Source organism: Pongo pygmaeus, chromosome 15 (assembly GCF_028885625.2).
Source record: "Pongo pygmaeus isolate AG05252 chromosome 15, NHGRI_mPonPyg2-v2.0_pri, whole genome shotgun sequence".
In the NCBI taxonomy this organism is placed as follows: Eukaryota; Metazoa; Chordata; class Mammalia; order Primates; family Hominidae; genus Pongo; species Pongo pygmaeus.
The window spans coordinates 99375304-99392945 of record NC_072388.2 but is presented as its reverse complement, the minus strand read 5'-3'; the positions used below and the strand labels follow the sequence as shown (position 1 = coordinate 99392945).

The 17642-nt window shown below is 57.5% G+C and overlaps 1 protein-coding gene across 1 annotated transcript; it reads left to right on the top strand.

Moving 5' to 3' along the window:
* Nucleotides 1-974: 974 nt before the first annotated feature.
* Nucleotides 975-16521, top strand: SLC25A29 (solute carrier family 25 member 29). Its single transcript, XM_054447598.2, is given in 6 exon segments — nt 975-1305; nt 8374-8475; nt 8478-8531; nt 8664-8707; nt 14257-14340; nt 14602-16521. Coding segments are annotated over 6 exon segments (1068 nt in total). The 5' UTR covers nt 975-1271; the 3' UTR covers nt 15352-16521.
* The last annotated feature ends 1121 nt before the right edge of the window (nt 16522-17642 follow it).

Genomic DNA, 17642 nt, shown 5'->3' with positions numbered 1-17642 from the left:
CTGGGGAAGGGCTGGTGGGAAGTCACCGAATGGGACCCTCCACAGGGACCAGGGCAGTCCCTTGCCACTGCGAATGTCAGGGACTCCTGGGAGGCCCAGTCAGACTCGGTTCTCATTCATCCCCGCAGCCCATGGATACCCTGGTGACCCAGAGCCAAGCGCCCTCCGACTTCAGCGCCTGAGCGCGGCCCCTACCGAGCCCCTCCGGTCTCGCCCCCTCCGGCCGCCGCTGACGGAGGAGCTGCGATCTGGCCCGACTCCACTCCGCAGCCCAGTCCAGGAACCTCCCTCCCTCCACAACCTTCCGTGGCTCCCGCGACCCGCAGTCCTCGGGAAAGAGCTGTGGCCCGACGGCCTGGTGCGCCCTTTGCCCCATGGCCCCTTTCCCTTTTAAGGTTCCCTGCTCTCCGCCCAAATCCCAGCCTCAGGCCCCGCCGGAAGCGCCCGTGCGCGTCCGACCCCCGAACCCGGCAGGTTCGGCCAGGAGGCCGGAAGGCCCGGAGACCACCGCCGCCGCGGGCGCGAAGGCGGGACGGGCGGAGGCTCCCCACGGGCGATTCCCGCTCGCGGAGTTTCGCAACTAGCGGCGTCCCAGCCCGCGGGCCTCAGAAGGTCCCGGCGCTCCACGGCCGTTATCGCGGCAGGGTCCGCACGGCACAGACTAGGGCGCTGAGGTTCTGCGGCGGCGCCGGACTCCGAACCCAGGGTCCGGTTCCCGGCCCGGTGCAGACCACAGCCACCCCGCGTACTCCGGAGGAGGGGGTCCTCGGTCCAACTCCGCCGCCCTGCGCATCCCCTCCCGCCGGACCTGCGCACCCAGCGCACTCTTTGTCTGAGGCTCCCCCGCGCCCCGCCCGCGCGCCCACCACGTCCCCCGCGCCCCGCCCTCCCGCGCACGCCCGGCCAATGAGGCGCGGCGGCGAAACGCAGTGCCCGGGGTGTTGTCCGCGCCGCGCCCGCCCATTGGCTTCGCTCGGCGCCCCCGCCCAGGCCCTGCCGGCAGGCACGAGGGGCGGGGTGCGCGGCCCGAGGTGAGGGACCGCGGGCCGGAGGGGATCCGGCGAGTCCGCCGCCGCGGAGGGACCAGCGCGGGTCTCGCCGCTGCCGCCGTCCCCACCATCCCTGACCGCGCCTGCCCGGGCTCCGCGCCAGGAGGGGCGGCCAAGCTCAGCCCCGGCACCGCGAGATCGGGGACCCCGACGGCGCCCAGCCCGGCGAAGGGCCTCAGGGGGAGGACAAGGAGGAAAGGCGGCGTCGCCGGGGACCCGGCCATGGCGCTGGACTTCTTGGCTGGATGCGCGGGGGGTAAGGAGGCGGCGGGCCGGGCCGGGGCGAGGCGTCCGGGGAGGGAGGTCGGCCCACCAGCACGCCCTGGCCTCGCGGCTTCCCGCTGGCGGAGGTCGCCGCGTCTGTGAATGGGGACCACAGTTCTCTTGCCTCGGGCGGCTCTCGTGGGCGTAAATTGACTTCAGGCCCGGGCTGTCCGCGAGGGCAGGTGTCTTTATTCTCTCTGGGCACGCTCGGACCGGAGGTCTGGGGCGCCGGGGCAGCACCGTGGCTGGGCGGAGGCTAGGACTGCCGGGAGGATGCCCCGCTGCCCCCCGCACCGAGGTCCCGGGCTCATCTCCTTCCCCTCCCCCATCCCCATCCGTTGCTCACTGGGAGCAGGGTTCCCTCCCCCGGCCGTATATTTCGGGACTGACTGCACCCCGTCCCGCGCAGCCGTCCAGCGGGGTTGGGGCTACGGGGCCGACCCCCTACTCGGCTGGCCTTGGAGGGCACTGAACCGCTCTGGCGCCGAGTCACGCCTTGGAACGCCGCCCCTTCCTACGCGGTTTTGTGAGCTGTTGGGGGCGGAAGGGGGGTGGTGGTGGGTCGGGCGAGCCGGTGTGGGGCACCTTCTCCGAGGCGCGGTCGCGGCTCTGGGGTTCCTCCCATGAAGTTGTCCCCGGGGAGCCCGGGCGGGCGTGCAGTCCAGGCTCTCCCGTGCCCCGACCGTGGGCGTCGGGCACGGCACCTCCCTGTTGGGCCTCTGGCTTCTCTGCTTTTACCTTGAGGGTTAATTTATTCACCAGGATTCATCGGGAGGCTAGGTTAGATGTCGGGGGCGAGGGAGGGTGGTTGGCCGCGGGAGTTGCAGAGAGGGCCGGCCGCTTATCCCTGTTTGGTCCCACTTTTCTCCCAGCACCTGCCCTTGTTCACCGCTCTTCATCTACTTGGATTTGGCTCGAATAAACCGTCAGCTCCCGGCCAGCGCTGAGAGCCCTGGCGGAAGAGTGGCTAGCGGTGGCCTTAAGTATTTAAACCTGTGGCGTCGGAGCCTGCTTCTTGGGCGAGAGACTCGTTGAAAAGGGAGTGTGTTGTTCGCTGAAGGGAGTTAGAACTTCCCGGTCGGTTACCCAGTGGGAAGCTGCGGGGCACAAAGCCCAGAGTTTGCTGCTAATCGCTGGGGGGTTTGTCCCTAGCGCTGGGTGCCCTGGAGACAGAGGGGGCGTGTCCTCTGCGGATTCCATTCTTACCTTCCCCTCCCGCTTCTGATCTCGCTGTTTGCTCCACCCTTGCTCCCCACCCACTACCAGCTCCAGCGGGTGGGGGTGAAGGTCTGTCCCCAGGCCAACACCTTCCAGCCTTTGGGGAGTGGGGATTCTTTCCCCGGATGGGCAGAGTTCCTTCTGCAGTGGCGCTACCGTCGGTGCTGCTCTCCTGGAAACACCGGGGTTTGGGGCAGGAACACTTCCCCTGAAGGCAGGCCTGCTTGGCGCCTCCCGGCACATCTGTGGTCTCCTCTGCACTTCGCTCGCGCAGGCCTCCTTGCCTGGAATGTCCTTCGCTGCCCATCTTCATAGGCCCACCTGGGAGAGATCATATCCATGCCCCCTGCCCCAGGTTTGTGGGTCAAGGACTGGCACTGTCTGGTGCAGTAGCACTGGGGCACAGGCCACCCCCCTGCCCCCAGGCCCTGCTTTTCGTGCAACCCCCAGGCACATAATGGCCACCCAGCTAAGGCTCTACAAGCGTAAGCCTGAGCCTCCCAGGTGGACAAGGACAGAAGTCACCTGGGGGCTCACTCCTGGTCTCATCGGAGAAACCTAGGCCCAGAGAGGTGGGGGTACTAGAGCAAAGTCACACCACGTGCTCCTCTGATGGCCAGGGTGAGCCTGCAGTCCTCTCCTCTCCCCCTTCCTCCAGGGTGCTGGGGTGGGCCCTCAGGACAGTGAACTGACTGTGTCCCAGGCTCCAGGTCCCTGGCACAGCTGGGGTCACACTGACAGCCTGCCCAGAGGCACCCCACCTTGGGACCTGTACCCCAGCAGCCCCTGCCTGGCTCCTTCTTGGGGTGCCCCCAACCTACAGGCTCAGGGCAGATAATGCCAGTGCTTCTCCTTGGTGGCTGGGGAGGGGGACTGTCCACCCCCTCCTACACGCCTAGTGTGGGTCACGTGTTTTAACTTCTCAGGGAGGCGGGGCCAGCATCTTGACTAACAGCATCCTTGAGACCTTGCATGGTGGAAGGTTTGGAATGCCTCCCCCTCTCCGCTACTGGGGGATCAACCCAAATCTTGAGGCCACATAGACACTGGGCTCTGGATGGACAGAAGCAGGCACAGAGAGAAAAGCTCAGCCAGGGGTGGGAGAACCCGGGAGGAGAGGTAAACCCCGAGAGGGGAGGGTGCCTCTTTCCACCACCTCTGCTACCAGCCATCCCCAGGACAGTGGTTCCTCCCAACCCCGCCCAGCCCTGAGGACTATTGGGTGGGGATTACCCCCGGAGCCCAGCTTAGGGAGGACAGTAGACAGTGGCTTTGGAGTTGGGAGACAGGGTTCCGCTTCTGCTGGTGTGACTGGAGGCCTCCTCGTGCGCTCAGGAAGGTGGTGAGGAGGCTCCTCCAATGGAGGCCGGCCCCACAGCCCACGCTGTTCCTGAGGATGGGTTCTTCTGGGTGAAGGAGACCAAGCCCCTCGCCAAAGGGTGCTGAAACAAGTCAGAAGAGAAAGTGGGAACCAGTGCCTCTCCTGGGAGACTTGAGTGGGGCCTTGTGGGAGTGGGGCCTCCCAACAGAGGCAAGTGGCATAAAGGTCTTTCTGCTCTCTCCCTCCCATGCCTTGTTGCTGTTGCTGTCACCTGGGCAGGTCTGGGGCCAGAGGCCTGACCATGCACCCACAGGAAGGGGACCCCACAGCTGGACCTAGCTTCAGGGGACATGGAGGGGCCTCGAGGGGCCCCCCGCTGGAGGGAGAAGTAAAGTCCAGTGGCACATCCTGGGCAAGTGTTCAGTTTCCAAAACCCAGGGAAATCCAGATACTTCCCAAGAAAAGAGGCTCTAGAACTAGGATTTTCAGATTTAGAAAATTAAAAAGCTGAAGTGGAAAAGAGGATGGATTTCCTGTTTCCAGGATACAAAGGCCTCCCAGAAAACCAGAAACCCAAATGGAAGTCACGAAAGAAAAGATAGACTTGGTGGTTGCTTCTTCATTCACCTGTGAATGTTAGAGGCTCTGGAAGAAGAAGGAACAGGTCTGGAGATGATTAATATGATGAATAAATAATAGTGGAAATTTTCCCTGATCAGAAGAGGGCATGAGTCTGCACAGTGAAAGTGTTGGTAGAGCTCCAGGCAGGGTTACTTTAAAGAAAAAGACACACCCTTGGCATCTCCTGGTGACATTCTTGAAATCCACAGATAAAATCTCAGCGACCTCCCACAGAATAAATAAATCATTGACAAAGGAGAAAAAGAAAAAAACATTGGCAGCAGATTTCTCATCTGCAGCACTGAAAGCCAGAGGACCAAGGCTGGCCTGGGCCCAGGATTCTCAACCAGAGCGTTCATACTGTTCCCCAACCAGATTAAGAAATAGATTTTGAGCTGGGCTCAGTGGCTTACACCTGTAATCCCAGCACTTTGGGAGGCTGAGATGGGTGGATCACGAGGTCAAGAGATCGAGACCCTCCTGGCCAACATGGTGAAACCCTGTCTCTAAAAATACAAAAATTAACTGGATGTGGTGGCACGCACCTGTAGTCCCAGCTACACAAGAGGCTGAGGCAGGAGAATCACTTAAACCCGGGAGACAGAGGTTGCAGTGAGCCAAGATCGTGCCATTGCACACCATCCTGGGTGACAGAGCAAGACTATCTCAAAAAAAAAAAAAAAGAAAGAAAGAAATAGATTTTGGGCCAAGCTTGGTGGCTCAAGCCTGTAATCCCAGCACTTTGGGAGGCCGAGGCAGGTGGCTCACTTGAGGTCAGGAGTTCAAGACCAGCCTGGCCAACATGGCAAAATCCCGCCTCTACTAAAAATACGAAAATTAGCCGGGCATGGTGGCAGGAGCCTGTAATTCCAGCTATTCGGGAGGCTGAAACAAAAATCACTTGAACCTGGGAGGTGGAGGTTTCAGTGAACCGAGATCACGCCATTGCATTCCAGCTTGGGCGACAGAGTGAGACTCTGTCTCAAAAAAAAAAAGAAAAAAAGGCTCTAATGAAATGGCAGTTGATGAGTAGAGATGCCAAGATGGAAGGAGAGGGAATCGTTGTGCATTGAGTCTCACGGTCTCTAGGAAAATGTCAGTGGAAGGTGGCAGGGCTGGGAGCCTTTTTCGGGTATCTCTTACTGGGGTGGGTGGGGCAGAAGGAGGCAGAGAGAGTCCTGGGGGAGGCAGTGCTTACCCTGTTTCTATATAATGATTAGATGTAATAGAAGCAGGAAGTGCCGGGCGCGATGGCTCACACCTGTAATCCCAGCACTTTGGGTGGCCGAGGCAGGCGGATCACAAGGTCAGGAGTTTGGGACCATCCTGGCTAACACGGTGAAACCCCGTCTCTACTAAATATACAAAAAATTAGCCGGGCATGGTGGCAGGCACCTGTATTCCCATCTACTCGGGAGGCTGAGGCAGGAGAATGGCGTGAACCCGGGAGGCAGAGCTTGCAGTGAGTCGAGATAACGCCACTGCACTCCAGCCTAGGCAACAGAGCGAGACTCCATCTCAAAAAATAAATAAAAAGAAGCAGGAAGTAACCCTTTGCTGAAATTACAAATTAACAATTAGAAAGGGAATAAATAGCTGGGCATGGTGGCTCACGCCTGTAATCCTAGCACTTTGGGAGGACGAGGCAGGTAGATCAATGAGGTCATGAGTTTTAGACCAGCCTGGCCAACATGGTGAAACCCCTTCTCTACGAAAAATACAAAAATTAGCTGGGTGTGGTGGGGCGGGCCTGTAGTCCTGCTGAGTCAGGAGACTCACTTGAACCCGGGAGGCAGAGGTTGCAGTGAACCCAGATCGCGCAACTGCACTCCAGCCTGAGTGACAGAGCAAGACTCTCAAAAAAAGAAAGGGAATAGGCCGGGCGCGGTGGCTAAAGTCTGTAATCCCAGCACTTTGGGAGGCCAAAGCGGGCGGATCGCAAGGTCAGGAGATCGACACCATCCTGGCTAACACGGTGAAACCCCGTCTCTACTAAAAATACAAAAAATTAGCCGGGCATGGTGGCGGGTGCCTGTAGTCCCAGCTACTTGGGAGGCTGAGGCAGGAGAATGGCATGAACCCGGGAGGTGGAGCTTGCAGTGAGCCGAGATCACGCCACTGCACTCCAGCCTGGGCGACAGAGCGAGACTCCGTCTCAAAAAATAAAAAAATAAAAGAAAGGGAATAAATAGTAATTTTCCCAAACCATCAAAAGTATGGGAAAAGGAGTAAAATAAACCATTTACATAAAATAAAGTGGCATAAAAATGTCAGACCCCTCAGTTGTTCCAGCAAAATCCGACTGCTTTAGACTAGGTTAGAAAACAAAATCCAGTTATAGTTGTTTACAACAAATATCTAAAACAAGATAGTAAGAAAAGGTTCAAAACTACACATTGGGCACAGTGGCTCACGTCTGTAATCTCACCACTTTGGGGAGGCTTGGGTTTTTTTGAACCCAGGAGTTTGAGTTTTCTTGAACCCAGCCTGGGCAGCATGGCAAGACCCGTCTGCCAAAATTATAAAAATTAGCTGGGTGTGGTGGTTCATGACTGTTGTCTCAGCTACTTGGGAGGCTAAGGCAGGAGGGTCAATTGAGCCCAGGAGGTGGAGGTTGCAGTGAGCCAAGATTATGCCACTGCACTCCAGTTTGGGTGACAGAGTGAGATCTTGTCTCAAAAAACAAAAACACCAAAATTACAAGTTGGACAAAACCATACCTGTCACGTGTAACCAAAGATAAAGCAGAATTGGCAAAGCTAAAGTTAGTATCAAGTGGGTTTTAGGGTCCAAGTTTTTTTTTTTTTTTGAAACGGAGTCTCGCTCTGTGGGTAGCTGGAGTGCAGTAGCACGATCTCAGCTCAATGCAACCTCTGCCTCCTGGATTCAAGCAATTCTTCCACCTCAGCCTCCTGAGTAGCTGGGACTACAGGCACCCGCCACCACACCCGGCTAATTTTTTATTTTTAGTAGAGACGGGGTTTCACCATGTTGGCCAGGCTGGTTTTGAACTCCTGACCTCAAGTGATCTGCCCACCTTGGCCTCCCAAAGTGCTGGGATTACAGGCGTGAGTCACCACACCTGGCCAGGTCCAAAGTATTAAAGGATGGAGAGGACGTTAGGTAAAGATACAAAGTTCGATTTGTGGAGATGCATAGTAACTTCCACAGGCATTAAGTGGAACAGTGAGAATGGGTGGTAATGTTAGTTTGTTACTCAGCAGATGCCAGCTGTTTTAATTATACATAAACGCTACTGGCAGTAAAGGAAGAGCTTGAACAGATATGTCCACGTGAAACTCCAGGGAGAGGAGCATGGGAGTCAGTTACCTGACCACACTGAGCCTGTTTCTCCTGTGAAATGGGTAATGAGGCTGCCTTACTCACAGTGGTGTCAAGACTCAGCGATGGTTGCCACCTGCACAGCATTTAGGACTCTTGAGAAGTGTTTGTGGGCCATTTTGGAGGGGTGAACCTTTGTCCTTGAAGAGGGGCTGGATTTTTGGCAGGACCTGAAAAAATAACCAAGGATGACCGCACAGTCACAAGCTGTCTCCGTGGGCTCAAGGTGGCTCCCACTGAGGGAAGGGGACGGAGGTGTCAGCCGGTGCATCAGGACCTGGGGTCGTCACCCCCAAGGGGCCATTACCCTGTTCTGTCTCCGTGGCCACCCTGGGGGAGGGAGGTAAACCTTTACAGGTAAGGAGAGTGAGGCCCAGAGACAGAGTCATTGTGAGCACGCCAGGCTGATGAGCGGCAGGGGGAAAATTCAAATCTGGGGAGGGTCTGACCCCAAAGTCCAACATCTCTGGAGCCTCCTGCCCATGTCAGGTGTTTGGATTAATGGGACCTCCCAGAAATAGTGTGTGCAGCCTCCCAGGGGACAACTTCTGCTGTCAGCCACCCAGACCAGTCAGCTGTGGAGAGCAGCAGCCTGCAGATGGGACACCAGCGCTGAGTGGGACAGATGCTGGCTTGGCCTTGGGATGTCACATGCATACCCCACACTGGACGTGAGGATTCCAGGGGCTCATGGGATCTGCCTGCTGCACCCGCAGGTGCTTGCTTGGTCAATGTCCTTTCCCCGGCAGCAGCTCCTGCCAGTCTTCCTTGCCAGAACTCCCTCCTGCCCAGCACCGTGCACTGCGTTTCTGAGGTATGTGGGTCATGAGTCCCCTCTCCCCCTCCAGGTGTGGCCGGTGTGCTTGTGGGACACCCGTTTGACACGGTCAAGGTGAGTCTCATCGCTGCTTTTTTTCCTCGGCGCGTACATTGGAGAGAGGCTCACAGGGTTGGGGTGGCTGGAAGCCTGTTTCCGTGTACAGCCCCAGGTGGGCAGCTGCTTTTACACCAGGCCGGGTTGAACCTTCCTCAGTGCTTTGTCCTGGCATCTCCCAGCTGAGGCTGATCCACATGCTGGGTTCATGGCCAAGTCCATCCTGGGCTTGGGTAGCTGGGATTGAGGTGCTGAGGTTTTCTCCCACCCAGAGCAAGGGCACCCACATTGTTCCCATGCAGAACTCCCCCAAACACTTCCTTGAAAGAAAGAAAAGTTCAGAGAGAAAATACAAAAAAGCCAAAACTCGTATCTCCCATGAACATGATCTTCACGGAGTGGTAATCATCCTTACAGAGAATCCGAGTGATGGTTTCCCACGTGCCAGAGGCGTGAGGAAGGGCCCTGTTAGCCGGTTCCTTGATAACACCCCACACCTCCATGAACCAGAGTTCCAGGTTCTCAGACCCCCCAGAACGGAAACCAAGGAAATATATGTCCTCCAGCTGGAAATTCCCAAATAAATCCCCCACCCTCCACTTGTGGTTGGGCTGTATGTTCTGGAAGTAGCCCAGTGGGGCCCTTCCTCGCTCTTTCCCTGGGCCCCAGGGCAAGCTGTGAGTGAGTGGTGGGCACCAGACCAGCCTTGTGCTTGCTGGCAGTGCTACACGTGGCCCCTCTTCCCACTAAGGGAAGGCACAGCTGACGGCAAGGCAGGATGCGCACCCTGAGCTGGGTTTGCGGGAGACTTCCGGTCTCCTTTTCTAGTGAGCCCAGGTGTGTGTTGGCAGAGACAGTGACTTACCATAGGGCTGGATTGCATCCAGCACAAGAGTGAGGGCCCGGCCTTATGCATTGGCTGGGACCTTAAAAAGCTCTGTCCCTGGGCCTTGTGCAGGTCCGGGCCCCTCTGCCAGCCAGTTTTCTGCATGACCTTGGGCAGGTCCCTGTATCTTTGGGCTCAAACGTTGTCATCGTGCCAGTGCTCAACAGCATAATTTATGTTGGATTAAATGCTAGGTCTGAAAAGCACAACTCTTCTATCTACTGTGGGCCAATCTGGGGAGGAGGCTGAAGGGCCAGGCTTTCTTGGCAGGCAGCGGCCCCACGTTTGCTGCACCGGCCTGCCGAGAGTGAGGCCGTGCAGAGCCTGCTCACACAGCCCCCGGCCCCAGCCGTGCCCACGTGCTGCCTAGCCAGGCCACCCGTGAAGCTTCCCCCAGGCCAGAGCAGCCCAGGACAGCCTGGCAGTGTCCACGTTGCACTGTGTTTATATCTCGTGGTCATGTGTTGTGAACGCCTCTCGCAGCCAAGAAGTGCTTCACATTCACTTCCTCTTTCCAGCTCCGTGGAGGCCTGGGCTCTCTGAGCTATGAATTGGCCAGACCTGCTGGGCTCCTGCCCGGCCCCCTCAGGCAGCCCCTGGAAGGCCTGAGAGCACTTTCGTCCTGGTGCTCCGCCGTCCTGAGCCACTGAGCCTGCCAGCAGCACCCCTGAAGTGACTCAGGGACAGGAGTTTCTCCAGCCCATGAGGTTTTACTCCCCAGACCCTACTTCCCTGGCATCTAGAGGGTGGTCTTTGAGAAGATCTATATGTGATCCTCTTTTTTTTTTTTTGCCACTCTGTCGCTCCAGCAGCATCACATTTGGGCATACCTACCTTAAAAAGCTGAACTTTTTTTCTTTGAGACGGCATCTGTGTCTGTCACTCAGTTTGGAGTGCAGTGGCGCGATCTTGGCTCACTGCAACTTCCTCCTCCTGGGTTCAAGTGATTCTCCTGCCTCAGTTACCCCCCCCAACCCCCCGGGTAGCTGGGATTACAGGCACGTGCCACCACGCCTGGCTACTGTTTGTTTTTAGTTGAGGTCCAGCACATATAGAAAGTTCTCACATCCGGCCAGGTGAGTGGCTCACGCCTGTAATCCCAGCACTTCTGGAGGCCGAGGCGGGCAGATCACAAGGTCAAGAGATCAAGACCATCCTGGCTAACACGGTGAAACTCTGTCTCTACTAAACATACAAAAAATTAGCCGGGCGTGGTGGCGGGTGCCTGTAGTCCCAGCTACTCGGGAGGCTAAGGCAGGAGAATGGCGTGAACCCGGGAGGCGGAGTTTGCAGTGAGCCGAGATCACGTCACTACACTCCAGCCTGGGCAACAGAATGAGACTCCGTCTCAAAAAACAAAAAAGAAAGTGCACACATCCTAGGTGTACAAGTCATCACAAAACACAGGCGTGGGGAGCTGCCACCCAGGAGAAACAGAACATGGCCAGCCCTCTGGAAGTCTTCCCTCCTGCTCCTATCAACTCCTCCCTCCTGCTCCTATCAACTCCTCCCTCCTGCTCCTATCAACTCCTCCCTCCTGCTCCTATCAACTCCTCCCTCCCCTTCTTCTGAGGCGTCCACTGGCCTAACTTCCTCCTTTTTTTGAGACACGGTTTTGCTCTGTCACCCCAGGTGGAGTGCAGTGGTGCAATCATAGCCCACTGCAGCATTGATTTCCCAGGCTCAAGCAATCCTCCCACCGCAGCCTCTCAACTAGCTGAAACTACAGGCACACACCACCATGCCTAGCTCATTTTTTTTTTTGAAGTTATTAGTAAAGATGGGGTCTTGATATGTTGCCCAGCTGGTCTCAAACTCCTGGGCTCAAGTGATCCTCCTGCCTTGGCCTCCCAAAGTGCTGGGATGACAGGCCTGGCCCACTGTCCTCACTTCCAACACCACGGGTCCCTTTTGCCTGGTTGAATATAATTGCAGCTGTACCCTAGAATCATCAGGGGCCACCCGAGTCCGTGTCAGTCCGTACTGTCACATGGCCACAGACTATCTCATGGCTGGGACAGTCACAGTTTATTCCCCCAGGCCCTTGGGACTGAAATAATCCAAGATCTGGATCTCCTGTATAGCTTCCAGAACCACAGCCACCGTCCTGAAGCACACGGCCTTCACACATGTTTCTGCACGAAGGGAGGTTTCTGTCCTGCTTCCTTGGACACAACAATAATCAGGGAGCAGTCGTCTTGGCCTATGATGAGGGGGTGACCGGCCATCCCTGGGCATGGGATGGGGAGGGTGGGTGGGGGCTGGCTGTGGGGGCTCCGCGCCTGGATGTGATGTTGAAATTTTGTGTTGCTTTAACCGCCTTTACTTTCTGAGCTAGGGGCTGTCTCCATCCATAGCAAAAGTGTAACTTTGTTGTAGATGGGCGTAAGCCTCACCCTGGAGAGCGCTAGTAAGTACAGACCAGGTGAACCAGACCCTAGCCTGGACCCCACCCTGTCATGCCTATCTCCCCAACCCCAGAGTTCCCTCCGTAGCAGGGGACAGGGAGGGTGTGAGGCAAACTTGGGCTCAGCACAGGTCCTGGGGTGGGGGCTCGGGCTGGTCAAAAAAAATCAGTCCCCTCTGGATTGGGGGTCCTCACATGGGGGTCTCTCGGCCCTTTGGGGAGCTGGGAGCTTCCTAAACTTGTGTCCAAATCACTAGTTTCCCAGGGGTGGGTCCATTTCTATCAATCCTCAAAGGAGAGCCTGGCATCCCAAGATTTTAAGAGCCTGAGCAGTAAATGACAAGACTTGGGACACTGGGCCACAGTTCCTCTCCCAGAGAGCGAGGGCTCGTCACAGACTCAGTACCTCAGGGGTACTGAGGGGTCAGAAACAAAGTGGGGAGAGGCCTCTGCCCACGTTGGTGGGAGAAGCTGAGTTGACCTAAGCCTGACATTCCCCAGCTGGCTGGACTTGGGCTTTCACCAGTGTCTGTGACCTGCAAAGACTTCACAACACTACCCAGGTGGCATTGAGTATCCAACCTGGGAAGGGACAGCTCCACGTCACATCAGTTCTACTCACACAGCCCTCTTAGTGCCAGTGTTGGGACTGCAGGAGGAACAGAGATCCCCCCAGAGGCCCCAGAACATTGAAGGGAAAGCAGCAAACCTCGCATCAAGGTGCTGGCCAAGAACTGGGCCTCCAGGGTGGGAGGGGTGCTTCGGGTCAATCTTGAAGTATTGGCTTCCAGCTGTTGAGGTCCTGGGGGTACTGAGATGGTACTTGTTTCCTAACAAAACATTTTTTGTAAGTGCATTCACCAATAGAGGGCCCACCTATTCTGGTGGAGAGAATTGGAAAAGGTTCCAGAATCCGGGCAGAAGCCTGGCTGTTCCCAGTGAGGGCTCTCCCTTGCCAGCACTCCCTCCCACCCTCACTCTGAGCAACACAGCTGCTCATGTCCCTGGAGAGGACAGCTTTGGCCAAGTTGTTAAACATCTCTGAGCCTCAGTCTTCCCATCTTGGAAATGGGGGCAGTTGTCCCAATGCCAAGATAATTGAGTGTGAAGCCCTACCCTGTCCCATGCTGCCTAGTACCGAAGGCACTTGCACTGTGGCCCTGGCTGTAAGAATGATCATTTCTGAGTCAGACCTAGGAAACCAGCCCCTGAGAATGTGACTTGACCTAGTTTACTCCCACCGCCCGCTCTGCAACTCTGAGCCTCCTATTGAGCAAAGATAAGCTCATAGGCAACAAAGAGCGCTTTGACATGGAAGAGGTTCTGGGCCACTGGGCTCGGAGGCGGCGGGGCCTGACCAGCGTCCCAGGCCCCAAAGCTGCTGACGTGGGTCCCCAAGGAGGTTGCTGGCTGTTCTCTTGCCACCACTCTATTAACTCATAACTGCTGTTCTCACGAGAGGCTACTGGCAGAGACCAGGCAGGAGCTCCCGGAGCCAAGGTCATTGCTTTTATTTTTATTTATTTATTTATTTATTGAGACGGAGTGTTCCTTTCTCGCCCAGGCTGGAGTACAGTGGCATGACCTCACTGCATCCTCTGCCTCACGGGTTCAAGCAATTCTCCCACCTCAGCCTCCTGAGTAGCCAGGATTACAGGCATATGCCACCACGCTAGGCTAATTTTTTTTACAGACACGATTTCGCCACGTTGGCCAGGCTGGTCTTGAACTCCTGACCTCAAGTGATCCACCCACCTCAGCCTCCCAAAGTGTTGGGATTACAGGCATGAGCCACTGCACCTGGCCAGGCTCATCACTTTTTGTGCCTATTGCCTCGAAGCCAGTCTCTGACGGGACATTAGGGCAGGGGCCCTTCAGCCTAGTCTGGGACATGGGCTGCTCACTCAGCAGCATGACAAGCATCACCTGGAGAACGGGCCAGTCTCAGGAGGTCGTTCATGCCCCACCGGCAATGCACAGTGCAGCCATAGTGTAAACAAGAGGCTTAAGCTCAACTGGTCTGAGATCTTGGGGACCCCCTACCCTGTCTCCAGCAGCCTGTCCCTGTAGCTGTTTGCCTACTGGCACCCCATCCTGAGAAGGCATAGATACCCGGCCCACCCTGCCCTGGAATTACAAAAGTCTTAGACTGTGCCTGAGTGCCGGGCCTCCTTGGGAGACCCTCCCAGGCAGCCTGAGCACCAGACCCGGGAGCTGAGTGCTCTGGCCCTGCCTGCCTGCCTGCCTGCCTCTCACTGGACCCTCTCCTTCCAGGTGCGGCTTCAGGTCCAGGGCGTGGAGAAGCCTCAGTACCGCGGGACGTTGCACTGCTTCAAGTCCATCATCAAGCAAGAGAGCGTGAGTGGCCTGGGCTGGTGGGGCTCCGGAGGCACAGGATGGGGAACTAGCCTCCGGGCTGCCACCACCCCAGACCAGACAGCCAGGAAGGAAGGTGTCAGGACGGCCAGGAGGCCAATCAGGACCTAGGTTCTAACGAAATTCTGCTTGGTCCTCAGGAGCCCCTGGGGTGGGCTGGGGCTGCCATCTCCCGACCCCCTTCCGCGTGGAGGGCCCGGGAGGTGCGCGTTGCCGGCTCTGATGGCGTCTCTGTCCCCGCAGGTGCTGGGCCTGTACAAGGGCCTGGGCTCGCCCCTCATGGGGCTCACCTTCATCAACGCGCTGGTGTTCGGGGTGCAGGGCAACACCCTCCGGGCCCTGGGCCACGACTCGCCGCTCAACCAGTTCCTGGCAGGTGCGGCGGCGGGTGCCATCCAGTGCGTCATCTGCTGCCCCATGGAGCTGGCCAAGACGCGGCTGCAGCTGCAGGACGCAGGCCCAGCGCGCACCTACAAGGGCTCGCTGGACTGCCTCGCGCAGATCTACGGGCACGAGGGTCTGCGTGGCGTCAACCGGGGCATGGTGTCCACGCTGCTGCGTGAGACGCCCAGCTTCGGCGTCTACTTCCTCACCTATGACGCTCTCACGCGGGCGCTGGGCTGCGAGCCGGGCGACCGCCTGCTGGTGCCCAAGCTGCTGTTGGCGGGCGGTACGTCGGGCATCGTGTCCTGGCTCTCCACCTACCCTGTGGACGTGGTCAAGTCGCGGCTGCAGGCGGACGGACTGCGGGGCGCCCCGCGCTACCGCGGCATCCTTGACTGCGTGCACCAGAGCTACCGCGCCGAGGGCTGGCGCGTCTTCACGCGGGGGCTGGCGTCCACGCTGCTGCGCGCCTTCCCCGTCAACGCTGCCACCTTCGCCACCGTCACCGTGGTGCTCACCTATGCGCGCGGCGAGGAGGCCGGGCCCGAGGGCGAGGCTGTGCCCGCCGCCCCTGCGGGGCCTGCCCTGGCGCAGCCCTCCAGCCTGTGACGCTCACCCCGCCCTCCTTCCCCAGGGCTCCTTTTCAGAAACCAGGGACATAAATTGGCCCCTGAGTCGATTGCCCTGCTTCCTGCTCGGATGCTGGGGGCTGTGGAGTCTATCAGACCTGGGCTGAATTCTGATGATCAGCTGGGTAGTTTTGGCCGAGAACTTCACTTGCCTCAGTATTCTCATCTATGAAATAAGGACCCTCATACCCACATTGTAGAGTCACGAAGGTCAGAGATTATTCCCAGCGGCAGCCAGCACCTGGCCTGGCTGAGGCCATTGCACCATTATCCTGGAGACTGAGGCAGACACTCCTGCCCCTTTCTGGGATCCTGGCCACGCCATTGTGCTCCTGCCCTGCAGACTGGCTCCCGGGGGTCTCTGATGGCCAACCAAGGGGCCACCCAGGGACCTGCTAGCTCCACACATCCTCCACCCAGGAGGGTGGTGGGCCACCCCTCTGGTCTGTGTTAGGGACAGAGGAAAACTTGGTGCGCCTCCTGGTGTCACAGAACTGGATCCTCTGCATACCCCAGCTTCTCCACATGCCACTGCTAGGGGTATCCCAGCTGCTGCCACTCCTGCTGGAGGATGAACTGGGGACCCTGCACCCTCTGGGAAGCCATGGATTCTGCTGGAGGCACCATATCAGCCTACAGGACTAGGGTGGGGAGCAAACAGGCCAGCGGTGGAGGTCTCCACAGTTCAAGTGTGATGCAGCTGTGGCAAGGAGAAATCCTTCCGCCTCTGGGCCTTGGGCTGCCTGTCCATAAAATGGGGACATGGCCAGCTGATGGACAACTGAGTCTCCGGCCCACCTACCACCGCCAGCCAGGATCCCCCAAGGTGTGCAGAGGGCTCAGCAGAGAACAGTATGGGACCCCCCTCACCAGGGTGGGAACACCTCCAGCCACAAAGAAGCCAAAGGTCAGTCCCTCTGCTCACCAGCAAACGGTGCCTCCTAGGCATTCTCAGTGCCAGGGCTTCATCCCTGTGAAGGCACAGGGCCCGCTAGTGGGCACAGGGGTGGCTAGTTGGGGCCTGGGGCAGAAGAGGGCTGCACCAGGTGTCCTGGGGAATATGCTCAAGTGAAGACGACACTGGGCTTTGCACAGCCTGGCGTCGCTGTACAGAAACTGTCAAGGGAATAAAGTGTTCTTTGTTTTTTAAGTGGCGAGGCTGCCTTTGCATATGGTGGAGGAAAGGGCATCATTCAGCACCCTTGCCCTGGAGTCGAAGGGGCCAGCTCAGGGGTGTGTGTGCCCTCGGATCCTGACAGCAGCCTTGGCCATGTGACCTGGGCAGTTGCGGATACATCTGAGAGCCTGTTTTCTCATCTGCAAGGCAAGCTAATGAAGGGCGTGAGGATTGGAATGTAAAGCTTATGAACACGCTGGTGCAGCCTGGCCATTCAGCAGATGCCCCTCTGCTATCATCATCCCAGCAATGAGAGAGAGAGGCCTGTGTCAGGAACTGATTTGAGCACAAACCTTTCTCCAGCCCTGCTCACCTGGGGCTTCTCCATGAACCCTGCGGCTGCCTGCCCTCTGGGTACAGCACACAGACAGGCCAGCCCTTCAGAAGTGAGGGGTGGTGCGGCAAGGAGCAAAGTGAAGGGGTCGGGGGCTTCCAGCTCCCTCCCACTTCCCCGTTCAGCGGCCTCACATGACCAATACATCTGCCAGGCAGGGAGTGGAGTTGTTTTTAATGAATTTATTTTACATTTTCTTTGTTCCCTGATTTGAACTTTTTTTTTTTTTTTTTTTTTTGAGATGGAGTCTTGCTCTGTTGCCCAGGCTGGAGTGCAGTGGTGCTCTCTCAGCTCACTGCAACCTCTACCTCCCGGGTTCAAGTGATTCTCCTGCCTCAGCCTCCAAGTAACTGGGATTACAGGCGTGCACCACCACACCTGGCTAATGTTTCTATTTTTATTAGAGACAGGGTTTCACCATGTTGACCAGGTTGGTCTCAAACTCCTGACTTCAAGTGATCCACCTGCCTCAGCCTCCCAAAGTGCTGGGATTACAGGTGTGAGCCACTGCGCCCGGCCTCTGATTTGAATTTATTTGGAATAAGTGATATATGAAGGTGCTAAAAACTAAAAATACTGCCAGAACCCAGGCTTGTGCAGTGAAGAGGAAAACCTCCTTCCACCTTCCCGGGGCCAGCCTCTCATCCTGAGTCGAGGACAGTCTCCAGTTCCCAGAGGGCATCCAACACATCTTGGGCAAGTGACAGCATGGAGCGGCGGAGGGACAGCTGCACCCCCCGCAAAGTGTGGCCAAGGTCCT